We start from the raw sequence: 14,347 nt of genomic DNA on the forward strand, positions 1-14,347 counted from the left end.
AATCTTTTAATCAATCACAATTTGTGTTTGGATGTAAAATAATTGCATAGGCAAAATGCACAAAGGTGGGGAGGATCATATGCTCCCGATGAACCCCACCTGGATTTCCCTCCATCAATTTAAATGTGCAGAAAATAGAGCAAGCTCCAATTTGGCTGTGCGGTCTTCATGCCTGACTTTCCACAATGCTCAGGCAGTTATTTGTCATTGTCTTTAGTCCCCATCACAAATTCCATTCCCTAGCCACCAACACCATCCCTCTCCTCAGCAGCTGTCTGAGGCTGAACCAGACTTTTCACAACTTTGGTGTAATATTTGAACCCGAGGCCCTAAGCCCTATAATTCCCTCCCTAAGCTTCTCCATCTCTCTACCTCTCTTTTCTTCTTTAAGACACTCCTTAAAACCTACCTCTTTGACCAAGCTTTTGGTCATCTGACCTAATATCTCCTTTTGTGGCTCAGTGTCATATTTTGCTTTATGATGTTCCTGTAAAGCACCTTGGGGTGTTTTATTATTAAAGGTGCCATGGGGCACCTAAGTTGTTGTTGTTGTAGTGAAGTATAGCAGTGTCAATGTCCCTTAGATTTCACAGTACAGCTATAAATAAATACATTGGCTCCCAGTTAAGCAATGCCTTGATTTTAAATTTCTCATTCTTGTGTTTAATCCCTTCATGGTCTTGCTCCTCCCTACAAGGTGATTTTCTAAGCCAAGTTAACATCAATATTAATTGCAGTTTTAAAATATACACCTTACTCTTTAATACATTCATGTTTGTGATTGATAAAGATTCCTAGATGGCAAACTTCTGGATATAAACAAAGACTTTCAGCCTTACTTGGGACAAGGAGGTCGTATTCTGGAAATTCGCACACCAGTTGTGGTGGCAAATGTACAGAAACAGGCACAAGCTGTGGGCTACACGGAAGGTGCTCTGCTGGCTCTAGCTATCATTATCATCCTCTGCTGTTTACCTGCTATTCTGATTGTTATGGTCACCTACAGACAGTGAGTACACAACTGATGCACTTTTATTTGGTAACTAACCCCTGTGATTTAATTCATTATAGCTTGAATTGAAGTATTTTTTCCATCATGTCATCTTTAATGAGTGTTGGCTGGCCAGTGATAGAGTGCATTTGTCTTGCTGTATGTCATTGAACAGAATGCAATTCCCCACAAATTAGTTCTAAGTTTCTCCATGGCCATCTGGAATAGCAAATAATTAAGTATGACTCACCCACAGTAAGGGGAATTTAAGACGTAGCTCCTTGCAGCTATCACTGCAGTGGCATTGATGGAGCCATGTGGCTGAATTTTTGTACTGGGGTCAGGACCCCGTGTTGCTTGCATTTCCAGGTCCCCAGCCCGCATCACGTAGGCACCTGACTTCCAACACAATTTTGAAGTGCAGGTCAATTAGTGGCCCAGGTGCGCTCTCACTATTCAATTATGGACAGCGGGCAGGCACTCGAGGCTGGAGGGCCAAGAGGAGGCCCTTCCAGCACTGATACATCAGCAATCTCACTGTCAGAGGTGGGAGCAGCCAATGTAGATAGGAGAGAGAGAGAGAGAGAGGGAACCTCAAGATGGAGGCCTCCCTTGAAGACTTCTTAAGAACTTCAGATTACAAAGAGACCACATCTGCCAGGCCATCATCATGGAGAGGGAACCCCTCCACAGGGCGGCCTGCGGCTGCAGCTGTGGCCATATTGCACTCGTGGCCATGGGGAGGGATTAAAAATGATAGATGGAGCACTGGCCGTCCCCCCCCAGTCTGCCAATCGGAGGCCACCTCCATTCAACAGCCGGGACTCGATCTCGTTAAGGTCCCAACTGCCGACTGAGAAATTTCAGCTGCCATCTGCACAGTGGCCTCAATAGGCCCATTAAGGGGCTTAATTGGCTACCTGCCTCTTGCGGGCGTGTAGCTGTCATTCTCCCGAACTGGCATGTTTAAAAATGGCCCGGAGGCGGGAACATGCCGGCAAACCAGCACGCTGGCCGGTGACGGGAAATTCTGGGCCTTATTGCCCTTGAGAAGATGACAGTGACCTTCTTCTTGAAGCACTGCTGTTTGTGTGGTGAAAGTGCTCCTACATTGCTGTTAGGTAGCGAGTTCCAGGATTATGACCAAACAACAATGAAGGAATGGCAATATACATTCAAGTCAGGATGATGTGTGACTTGGAGGGGAACTTGGAGATGATGGCGTTTCCATGCACCAGCTACCCTTCTCCTTACACAGTTGTGGTCAGGGGTTTGCAAGGTCCTGCTGGTTTAGTACACAATATTTAAACACTTCAATTATTATTTTTTGTAAAAATTCCTGGATTGGTGTAAATCCATCTTTTCTCAGTCCCAGGTGATTTTATTGAGTCATATCCTCTTTCAGCTAAAGAGGAGAGGCAGGCGGCTTACTCTCACATAGATGCTATTCCTAAACAGACCTTAGGAGCTGTGCAACAATGGCCCAGCAATGATGCTCCATGCTGGCTTTCACTTGGCAACACCCCAGAGCAGATGGCTTCAAATCTGCATGCCTCTGCTCTTCAGCACCATATGCTAGCATTCCAACACACTGCCTCACCTGACTGTATTTTAATCTGTATCCTGGCCTTTTGGATTTTTATATCATTTTCTTCTTAAAAATCATCATAAGTTATGCTACTCACCACACAAATTATCCCAGATTCTCTCACTGGCATCAAAACCTGATTTTGTTCCAATTTCATTTTATTTTATTTATAAAACAATTTGCAGATAACAGCCTAGTACTCATTTTACTCTTTTGATATGCATCAGTGTTGTGTTGCTTGGCAAATGAATTTGCATGTCCTTGAGTTGACTCTATGACATGAAAGAATTTCTAGATCAGAGTTTGTTTTGTTTTCAAACAATGTGTTAAAGGATGAAACCAAATAGTTGTGTTATTTTCATGGTGCAGAGGTTTTTGACTCAGCATCACTAATTGAAGTGATTAAAATGGCACCTTAAATGTGAGGGCTGAAATTCTGCGACTCTTCCGCCAGCTCGAATTCTCACTATTGGTGAGCGTAGATTATATAACCAGGGTGTCAATGTTATAGCACTGTCTCCAACCCACATAGGTGCCTATGGCAAAAGCTCATAATTTCAGCCCTACAGTGTGGTCATTGATAATTCATGCACAGCGCAAAATTAAATTTTAGTCTAAAGCACAAAAGAAATTGTTTAACATTTTTTTTCTTCCTCTCATTATTGCATTAAATCAGATTTAAGGAGTAAGTATATAGCTTTCATTTTTATATGGTTTATTAGTGTATTTATCAATGCATGTTCTGATTGTATGTTAACCTTATATATTTGTGACTGAGATAATGATCAATTTAATAAGCAACCTAGTTACTCTGTGATGCAGCGTCACAGCCAGAGAACACATGATTACACACCTGATTATAGTTTAAGCTAATTTGTCATAAACCATCGATTTTAGAATCCACATACAATTTCATGAACAGTTAGGTAGCCTAAGTTGGTAGGTAATAAGCTACACTATAAATCAAGGAAAATAACATTTATTTTTAGTGTATAAAGAGCCATTTCATTTCTGGTTTGTTGATGTGGTTGGTTTATAGCCAATAGAATATGATTAACCACCATCTTTATGACATTGATAGCAGGTGCAATGAAATTGTGCCAAAATAAGTTATCTGTTACAAAGTGACCCAAGAAATAGCCAAATTAGTGTATTCTTTAATCCAAAAAAGCACACCAGTTACAAAGCAGCTTTGGCTGTTATGTATTTAAAACTACTCATTAATGGCAGAGACGCTTAACTATACAAAGAATGTATGTTGTAATTATAATCAAATGTTGGGTGATTTGGGAAACTGGGGTACTTTAACTTGCAGTAGCGGTTAGGCTGCTGCTTTTATAGCCTGACGGATTTTCTTTTCAATTCAAGTCAAGAGGGCGGTTTTTAAATCCCAGCAGAACAGAATCCCACACTGGAGTCTTTATCTGAGGCCTAACAAATTTTAACTGCTGCAACAAAAAGAGCAGAAATATTTTACTGAAGTGTGTAAGTCCATGGAGTACAGGTTACGAAAGTTATGTTAAGGTTTCACTATGTTTCAGACGTGTCAAAGTTGGAGTATGCTTCTGTGCAATGTGACGAGCAAAATTTACAAGAACAAATGTGAGCTACTTAGAAAAATGATTCAATGTAAAAAGCTGGGTCGTTTAGTGAGATGCAGTGAAAAAGATGTAATTTTCTCTTTTAATAACCAAAACAAATGAATCATTTGAATGATTCCAACATAGCAGGACACAGTTTTCATGAAATGGTTCTGATATCTAATTGTGTTTGAATAGGCGACAGGCAGAATGTGCAAAGACTGCAAGAATCCAAATGGCTTTGCCGGCAGGGAAATCAACTGGTGGCCCAACAACTAACCTATATGAAGAACTGGGTGACAACACCATGTAAGTCTTCACACCACAGAACATTTTCTAAAGGAATAAGTGAACTAGGTACTCAACTTAAGTGTAATTCACATCTAGGTCAAGTGACAGGTTTTTTTTAATGTACCAAAGGCCATTTCAATTCTTGAAATTTAGGAAGGATTATTTCTAAGTTCTAAAGCCCACATGACCAACAAGTTAATCAAAATTAGGTCTAAAATAAGCCATCAAGTATTGCTATTTTTATTAGAAACATAATGAGCATAAATGATTGTGCTGATTGCTATATTTGTTTAATACATTTACAGTATTATTACATATACAAACCATGGCAGTGCTTGCCTCTGGAAAGTGTCAGCTGCATTTTAGGTACATTGGGCAAATAACATCATCAAAATAGAAAATCAAGGAGTTCAGCTTTGTACTTCTATCTCACAGTATCACTCAGTATTGTAGCTTACACCTTTTGGTATGCAGTATAGGTCATGGGAACTGATCATGCAGGCTGTGTGCAGGGTGAAACCATGTGAACAAGGCATACTGACTGACTGACGTCTGGCTGCTGGGTGTATTTCAATATTCAGCTCACCTCGCTGATGAAGGATAAATCTCCTAGCTGCAGAATTGAATTGATTTCATTATCACTCCTCTAGTTTTCTGCTGTCATTATAAAATAAAGTTTCCTATATTGAAGTGTGTACAAAGATAGTTTTACTTTTGTTTTGTCCACAGTATTATATTCAATGGTTTCTTTCATCTGCAGTATTTAATGTTTTAGTTAGTATTGTAAATGAACATCAGATATTCATGCTAATTCTGCCAAATCTGACATGCATTATGAACCAATTAAATGTGACACATCTACGGACTGTGTCAAGACATTGAAATTAGCTCAGATTTACTTTGGACTTTAATCCTCTTCCTCATAGCCCCACAAAGAAAAAAGTGCCTTCTAGTTTCTTCAGTTAGATCACCAGCTGGAACTGGACAGTGCATGCTCCACCCAGTTGAAACCTAAAACTGGCAATTTGGTTCCCTTGTACATCATAGGGCCCCAATCAGAGTAGGCCCTGGGAAGATAGCATCAACCACACTGTTGGTGGGAATTCTGCAGTACGTCATAGCTCACCATACTTTGGGTACTACCATCCTGATTTAGCTGGGTGGGAGACTTCAAATTCCCTATATGTGGGTGTCAGTAGAAGAAAGAAATTGCCAACACTCACCGTCTAACTGATGTATGAAGATGAGCTACTTAGGGCAGGGTACTGGTAGACTGCTGTTGCCTGTGGAACTATATAGCATCATGGGTCACCGTTTGATAAAACTTGGAGAGTTAATGTCAAAGCTTTTATATTTTTTTTGAAAATTTCTGAAAATTGTATCCCAAAATATTAGCATTGTTATGTTATAATTTCATCATCAAGCTTTTTGTTGAAACTAATTAAATTCAACAATACATTAAGGTTCTTATTCATTATTATACATTTTCTTGGAAAATAACATATAGCAGGATTCAATTGGACTTAAAACTAAATAAGAGTTCATTATATAATGACATTATTCATAAACTGGCATATTAATGATATTACTTAGCAAAGTGGTATTCCGTTTAATTTCAGTTGATCAAACCCCCTTCTACCTTTTAATATTTGTATAGGTCTACAAGAATAAGTTGCTTAACAAAAAGAAATGGTGTGTCTTTCTCATTTTTTTCCAACATGCATTTGATTTTGCTTAACTATCTTCCATTCTAATATGTCTGTTTCTTACCTGTTCACTTGCAAATTATTTCCATTAAACTACTTTTGGACTCAACTTTTAGGCATCAGTAAGTAGTCTAAATTTGTGTCAAAGCAGGATAAAACTAGAAAGTGTATTAGTTTCGCAAATTAGACAGTTGTATTCAAATAGTTGTGGTGATCCTGAATAATTTTAGTTATATTTTATAGTGTGCAGTATTTTAAATAGCCAACTGATAGTATTCCTTAGGACAATAACCTGTACAGCTGCATTATTTTAGTGAACTATCTACTGTCAAACCTCATTATTACAACAGTTAATGATCATCAAAGTAAGCGTTATCAAAAATATTTGATCTTCTGTACTGGCTGCAATAGAGTTTCAGCTTAAAAACATTTAAAATTACAAGAGGTTGGGACAATTGCATTTGTAATAATGGGGTTCCCTTGAGTAGTATCTTAGTCTAGATAAGTGTTCTTCCATATTTCCTTACACCTGATTATCTTCTTTTCTTTCAAGTCTTTTTCTTCTCTACCATTTTCAACAAAGCAGGGGAAAAAGGTCTGTTTTCGAAGATGGAGATCGGCAAAGACTTTTAAGTACATTTGCATCCCGTGCTATTGAGGCTCATAAACAGTCCACTGTCAATGGAACATTGAAAAATAGTCTACCCAAGTCTGAAAGTAGTATCACACATTTATCAGATGAGAACCCATTAACTACACGGAACCCTATATATAATGCCAGTGTATTTATATCTCCTGAAAATTGTGGTCTGTCCCGTAATAAAAAGGGACTAGTTTTAGCCAGACCTTCACCTCGAAGAATAACTTTGAAAGATACATTATTTAAGCTTCCAGAAGAGGGTGGTTATCGAGCATGGACATTGCCCTCTCGCATTCATGGGCATCAAATATATAATATACTGCACAGACCGTTGATTATGGATACTGTGCAGTGGGAGAGGAAATTGTTTGAAGAAGAAGAGGGGAAAGCTGAAAGTCAATTGAGCAACATGAATCCTATTATTAAAGATGATAATATTAAACTAACTGTTAAAGAACAAGCAAGGCAGTTTGAAAAACAAGCCTTACAAGAAATGAAACAAGTCAAAATTCGGGATTCACTGATGACCAGAAATCTCCCCTTCAAAAGCAGAAGTATGGTTGCAGTACCTACAAAGTTATCAATATCTGCAGCATTCCATCATCATCATTCTTTGTCTTCTCTTGCTTCTATTTCTCTAGCTTCTGATTCTGAATTACATTCACCGCCCTCCATTAACTCTAATCAGTCTTGCATCTCTGAAGAGATTTCTCTTCCTCCAGATCGAAAACCATCACCTCCTCCTGTAAGGAAGCACAGTGACTGCAGCTTATTTACACAGATATGCATCTCAGTGGAGTCAGGCAATAAACTGCTGGAGAACATCCCACAACCTCCAACTATTTCTCCTCCTCCTCCTCCTCCTCTTCCCCCACTCCCTTCAGTTTTGCCTTATCCATCCTTACCTACTTCCCATTACCCTCCTCCTTCACCGCCACCCCTTCCTCCTCTCCCTCCTCTTCACACTTTATGTATCGCTCTGTCACCTTTACATCGTCCGGCACTACCTGTACCTCTTCCAGATCTTGCTGTTTCATCATCTTCTGGTTATCAGAATCGGGCTCCACAGAAAGAATTAAAAGGAATACTGAAACGTATCCCGAATCTAGCAGAGATTGAAAAATCTGTTGCCAACATGCAGAGTCAAATAGATAAGAACAGTTCTATGTATAAACAGATCAGCAAGGTGAAAGCTGCAACTGAGCTACACGGACAAGGGACTGAACTGGTACCTGGGCCAAGTGTGAATGGGCAGAGTAGCTTACGATGTATTGTGCAAGAACTTGAAAACCGTTTTCCATCACACTCCAGTTTGTTGTAATGCCTGACAATTTTGTTTCACTATTTATAACCATCCACTTTTTAATTTAAACTGAAAATCGTGGCTTATATATGTAGGCTGACTTTTTGCTGATACTGCATTTGGCCACATTTAAGTAGCATCTGCATCATGCTATCAATTAGTTGATAAGAATGAATTGAAAATATGCAACAAGGAGTAAAGGCAGACAATGAATGACACCCATTAAATTGATGTCGTTCATAAATATATATATATAATATATAGATATTTTCCATATGTCTATTAATGTAGTATTAAATTCAATTTAATTGAATTGTGGTTTGAATAAGTGTCCGTTGTCTGAGCCCTGTAGGACCATATAATTGGTTAATGCCTTTTAAATCATGTTTCTAGGTTATGTAGCAACATGTTCTGGGCCAAGAGGTGTTTCAGCATCCATGTCCCCTTTCACAGTATGTAACTTTGTGAGGGCAGGATGGAGGGCATTGTGCCAGTTTAGCAAATGAGTTTCACAATATCCAGATGTTTAGTTTGGATTTGCTTTATGTCTCTTAAGAATTGTTTACCATCCATTAAACGAGGCTTGCTTTTTCTTTTATATCTTCATTCACTTATGCTATTTAAATAGAATGGCTGGCAAACTGCGTGCAGTGTAAGCACACATGGCAACCATTCCTAGCTAGTAATTTATGCTCCAGTAATTTCACTCGAGAGGGTAAAGAGTGTTAGATGCCTAAGGGATATTAGCTTCCAGATAGTCAAAAAAGTCAGCTTCATAATATCAGAGTTCAGTCTTACTGATTATTACTCAGTACTAAACCCTTGGTGATGGCATAATATTCATTTTAATTTTATAACCGTACATATTTCTGTTTCTGAATTCTGAAGTATTCATTTACATAGCATTTTGTTACTGTTTACTGCAGTTTTCAAACTCCTGCTCTGTTTAAAATGATCGGTTTTGGTGAAATGATATACAACCCTGCCAAGTGAATATGCAAAAGAAACCACATTAAGCTTGTGAGCGGAAACTCATATGATGTATTTCAGTAAAGATGAACTGTAGTCACTTAGCGGTATAGATTTTTTTTACAATTTCAGTGAGAATATAGAAAAAGTGACCAATGAGTACAGGAAAATATGTAAGTCAATAAGATTTAGGTTTAGTATTACAATTTTATACATTTAGCTATTTTTGATTAATTTTGATTTAGAACCTTATTTAAATGTAATATTTGCTTTTATGCCTAGTATTTAGTAACAAATTATTTAAAATACAAGATGCAATGATGATTTAATTATTTAAAACATACAGCATAGCATATTGTTAATCTGTCATTCATTCCATTTTTCTCATATCATGTAATACTAGTACTACATATCATTGATAAATAACATCATAAATACTTCATTGTGTGCTATTTTATCTTTTTTGCATCTGCTAGATTTTCATTTTTGTTTCATTATTCATATGTGGTTGTGATGAGTCCTTTCATAAATATTATACAGTAAGTACAGAATAACATTTTCTTACAACGCACACATTTAAATTGCACTGTTGCTACATTGATCCCTGCTTTAACAGGGAGACCATGATTAAGGGATATTTCAATGGGTTTGTATTATTCATCTCCATTATCATCAATCATTGACAGTCACTTGGTAGTACAGAACTTGATTATTGCTCCAAAAAGAGACACGCTGTCCTGATGAGTGCAAGACAAAAAGCAAGAATGCCAAATTTCAAAGGGAGCAACAATTTATGCTGCATGAGAAAAGTGCTGATTGGTCAAGGCATTGCCATGAAGAATGCACCAGGGAACTATTGTCCCCCACGCTTTTGTTTAATTCAAAAAAAGGTTTAACACCTGGACATGTTCCTTTTTCCTGCAGAGGACAGGCCCCTGTGTATGAATATACATAGCTTCTAGCAAGTGTAAGTGAGCCACATTGTGAGCCAAGTTGACAATCTTAAATTGGTTGTTAGTGTAATTCTTAGCACACTAGGAATTGTTCAGTAAGTGCTGTCCAATCGCAGAACCACATCTAACGTTGGACATTGTATTTTGAGTTTTGCAAGTACGGCTGGTTGAGTATGGTCAGTACTTTGCCTATTGTGAACAGCCAAAGGGACGGGCTGTTTGATATCATCCTCCAGTTTTTGGGACATGCGGCCTACGTATCGGCATCATCCCGGCACTGCTACATATATTCATAGGCAGGGTCCTGTCCTCTTCAAGCAAAAGAGACATGTCCAGGCATTGTATCTTTTTTGAATAAAACAAAAGTGTGGGAGACAGTAGTTCCCTGGTGCATTCTCCATACAAGGTCTCGACCAATCAGAGTGGACTTGCCCACAAATCTTATGCAGTACAAATTATTTCTCTTTTTGAAATTTAACATTCTTGCATCTGTGCAAATGACTGCAAGACAAAAAGCTTCGACAGCATATCTGTTTTTTCAGCAATTAACCATTGACTTTGATGGTAAAAAAAATCAGTCATTCAAAAACTGAAGCATTGTGATTGCTAAATATTCAGACTAATTTGTGTTTTTCTATAAGAAAAGCAGTACATAGTTGATGCCAGAATGCTGTGTGTTCTCCATCTGCTCTGAGTGTGCATGGTGAAGTTTCTTATTTTTAATATTGGGGGCGAGGAGGAGGAATGCCAGTCTTTCTCTGGAATTGACTACCAATGAACTCGTGGAAATCTGAGATTTCAGACAATGTTGTTTCAGGAGCTGGGCTGTTACTTAGGGAGAAGAACAATCACTTCCCATACTTTGTTATAGGAATTTAATGTGCTGAATTCATTTTGGTTGATCTAGCATATTCCTTTTACGCTGTATTGATATGGCAGTTGTGAATAGTAAAATCAATCATATGTTACAGGTATGTGTGACACATTGAAAAGAATTTCACTCTGACAAATAATGTTGAAGTTTAAGACAGTATTTTTTTTTCTTTCATGGGGTGTGGGCATCGCTGGTAAGGCCAGCATTTGTTGCCCATTCCTAATTGCTCTTGACAACTGAGTGGCTTGCTAGGCCATTTCAAAGGGCAGTTAAGAGTCAACCACATTGCTGTGGGTCTGGAGTAACATGTAGGCCAGACTGGTTAAGGCCAGCAGATTTCCTTCCCTAAAGGACATTAGCGAACCAGATGGGTTTTTACAATAATCGATGATAGTTTCATGGTACCATTACTGAGACGAGCTTTCAATTCCAGATTTTACATAATTTCACAACAGTGCAATCACAGCATAAAATGCACATTGAGGTTCCACCGTTCAATTAGATCATGGCTGATCTGTATCTTAACTCCATCAATCCTCTTTGGTTCTATAATCATTAATATCCTTGCCTAACAAAAATCTATCAATCTCAATTTTGACATTTTCAATTGGCCTTGCATCAATAGCTTTCTGGGGGAGAGAGTTCCAGGTTTTCACTACCTTTTGTGAAGAATTGATTTCTGTCATCACCCCTGAACAGCCTAGCTCTAATTTTGAGTTTATTTCCCCTTGTTCTGGGCACTCCCACCAGAGACGATAGTTTCTCTCTCTCTACCCTATCAACTCCTTTAATCATCTTAAACACCTCAATTAGATCACCCTTTAAGTTTCTACATTCAAGGGAATGCAAGTTGAGCCTAATCAACCTGTCCTCATAATTTTACTCTTTTAGCCCTGGTACCACTCTGGTGAATCTGCATTCCCTCCAAGGCCATCACATCCTTCCTGATGTGCAGTGTCCAGATCTGAACACGGTACTCTGGATTAGGTTTCAACAGAGCTCTGAACAGCTGTAACATAACTTCCACCCCTTTGTATTCTAACACTTTGGAGAAAAAGGCCAATATTGCATGAGCTTTTTCAAGTTCTTTTTTACCTGTCCACTATCTTTTAGTGATTTCTGTACTTGGATCCCTAAATCTCTCTGTTCATCCACAATTGCTAGCTTCTCGCCATTTAGAAAATACTCTGATCAAACTTTCTTAGGTCCAACTGGATGACGTGACATTTTCCCACATCAAAATCCATCTGTCACAGTTTTGCCCATTCACCTAATCTATCAATGGCCCTTTGCAACTTCCTGCTCCCATGTACACTATTTACTGTGCCACCTAACTTAGTTATCTAGTTACATAACTCTATATTCCTCCATCTAATTCATTTATAAATATAATGAAAAGCTATGGCCCCAGTACAGATCTTTTTACAAAAGTGCTAAATAACTAATGATTAGACAAGAATTACACCATTGTAGTGTTAATTTTACTGATCTCTCCACCAAGGCATAGTAAGTTGTGTCGATGGAAGTAGGAAGTTACAAAGGGATATAGACAAAGTGAATTTGCAAAACTAAGACAATAAAGTTCAATGTGGAGAAGTGAGGTCATCCTCTTTGGAACTGAGAAAGACTTGAAAGCTGGAGAGGAGCAGAGATTTGGGTGTCCTGTACTCAAGTCACTAAAAGCTGGTGCATATCTACAAAAAGAAATCAAAATGGCTAATGAAATGTTGGACTTTATCTTAAGGAGGTTGGAATTCAAAAGTGAGGAAGTTAGGACGCCTTTTCCTCAGGGCATCTATATTGGCTTTACAAGGAATACTGTACCAATTCAGCAGAATTACACTAAAGCTTAAAGCTTAAAACTGAGACCAAATTGTATTAACTTGGCTTTGTATATCTTTGCGTTTAGAAGGTTGGGAGGCTATTTAATTGAAGTAGTTAAAAAAATTAAAGGATTCAATAGGGCAGATAGGGCTGGATTTGTTTTCCCGGCGGTGGGCGCAGAGCATGGCAGCCAACCCTTATGGGACCCGTGTCACCACGCCGACACAATTATGTGGCGGGCGCCCCCCAATCGCATTGGTGATGCCATTCACAGCGTCACCAATGTGAAAGCAGGTCCTAGCGCTATTTTTAAAAGGCTGCCAACTCTGCAGACAGTTCAACAAAGTGCAGAGTTGACCCCTTCCCCCCTTCCCTATACACAAAGTGCAGAGTTGACCCCTTCCCCCCTTCCCTATACACAAAGTGCAGAGTTGGCCCCTTCCCCACCTCAATGGCGCCAGCTTTCCCTGGACCAGAAAGTGAAGGCATGAGTGCCGCACATCACACTGAAAATCGGGAACTGAAAGTAAGATCGCTGCAGATTAGATTTTAATTAATGCAAACATGTGATTTAAATATTTAAACCAGGGTCCCGTCGCAGAGTGGCACAGGGGCCGCCACGGAGCTTCCCCGTCACTGGGAAGATCGGGCCTGTCAATCCCGGCATCAGATTCCATGGCGGGCTGCTCCAATTCTCCGCCCGCCCCCCCACCCAATGCCCGACAGGAAACCCGACGTCAGGCTGGGAACAAAATCCAGCCCTCTAGAGAGTTGGATATTAAATCAAAGGTGGAGGCAGAGGTGGGACTGCTTTTTGATTGGGAAACCCAGGTGACTGTGCTTCCCTCTGGTCCTGCTGATTTTAATGGTGGGACCTGATTAACATTTGATGTCTCCATTTCCCAGTCACAGCCAGCCAGATTGAGAGGCTGGCTGGTGGGCAAGCAGGTAGGCCTTCAGCACCAGGCAGCATTCAGAGAGTGGAGTGGATGGAGGGGGTGGTTGGGGGGGTGATAGGAGGCCTTGGAAGAATATCAGAAGCGTCTTCGGGGAGATTGGAGGCCTTGTGGAAGAAGCCAGAATTGGTGGGAGCGGGGTGTCCGATTGTGGGCAGTGGGTGAAGCAGGTATCCAGAATCCAATAGGTAAGTGGAAAGGCACTTACCTCCTGCATCCAGCAGTCCTCGCCTCCCTTTATTCACTGGATTTCCAAAGGAACAGAAAACTCAGCCAACTAGGGTTAAATTTAAAACTGCGGTTGAATATGGGGCATGCAACTTCACTTTAATAATCAAGTTTCTAGCCACCAAAAGTGAGCAGGTTGAAGGAGGATTAGGGCTGGGATTCAGACTTTTAACACTTTAACATTCCACCCGACCCAAACTCACCCTTCTTTCAGGATTAAAGTTCCCCCCAGTAAAAACTATTCCCCTACTTTGGGAATCCAGAACAAGGGCACAACCTTAAAATCAGAGCTAGGCCATTCCGGAGTGAAATTAGAATACAACTTTTTCACATAAGTGTAGTTGAAATCTGGAACCTGCTGTCCCAACAGGATATGGATGCTGGGTCAATTGAAATTTTTAGGACTGAAATAGGTAGATTTTTTTTTTGTCAGGCGACAATATC

General features: G+C 39.5%; 1 protein-coding gene across 1 annotated transcript in view; it reads left to right on the plus strand.

Moving 5' to 3' along the window:
* pcdh15b (protocadherin-related 15b) overlaps positions 1–14,347 on the plus strand; it is an 843,531-nt gene that overhangs the window by 781,053 nt on the left and 48,131 nt on the right. Inside the window, exons 32-33 of the mRNA XM_068053265.1 lie at positions 791–1,009; positions 4,358–4,468. Coding sequence (XP_067909366.1) covers positions 791–1,009; positions 4,358–4,468 — 330 coding nt within the window. The remainder of the gene's footprint in view (positions 1–790; positions 1,010–4,357; positions 4,469–14,347) is intronic.

Source organism: Heterodontus francisci, chromosome 20, assembly GCF_036365525.1.
Source record: "Heterodontus francisci isolate sHetFra1 chromosome 20, sHetFra1.hap1, whole genome shotgun sequence".
Taxonomy (NCBI): Eukaryota; Metazoa; Chordata; class Chondrichthyes; order Heterodontiformes; family Heterodontidae; genus Heterodontus; species Heterodontus francisci.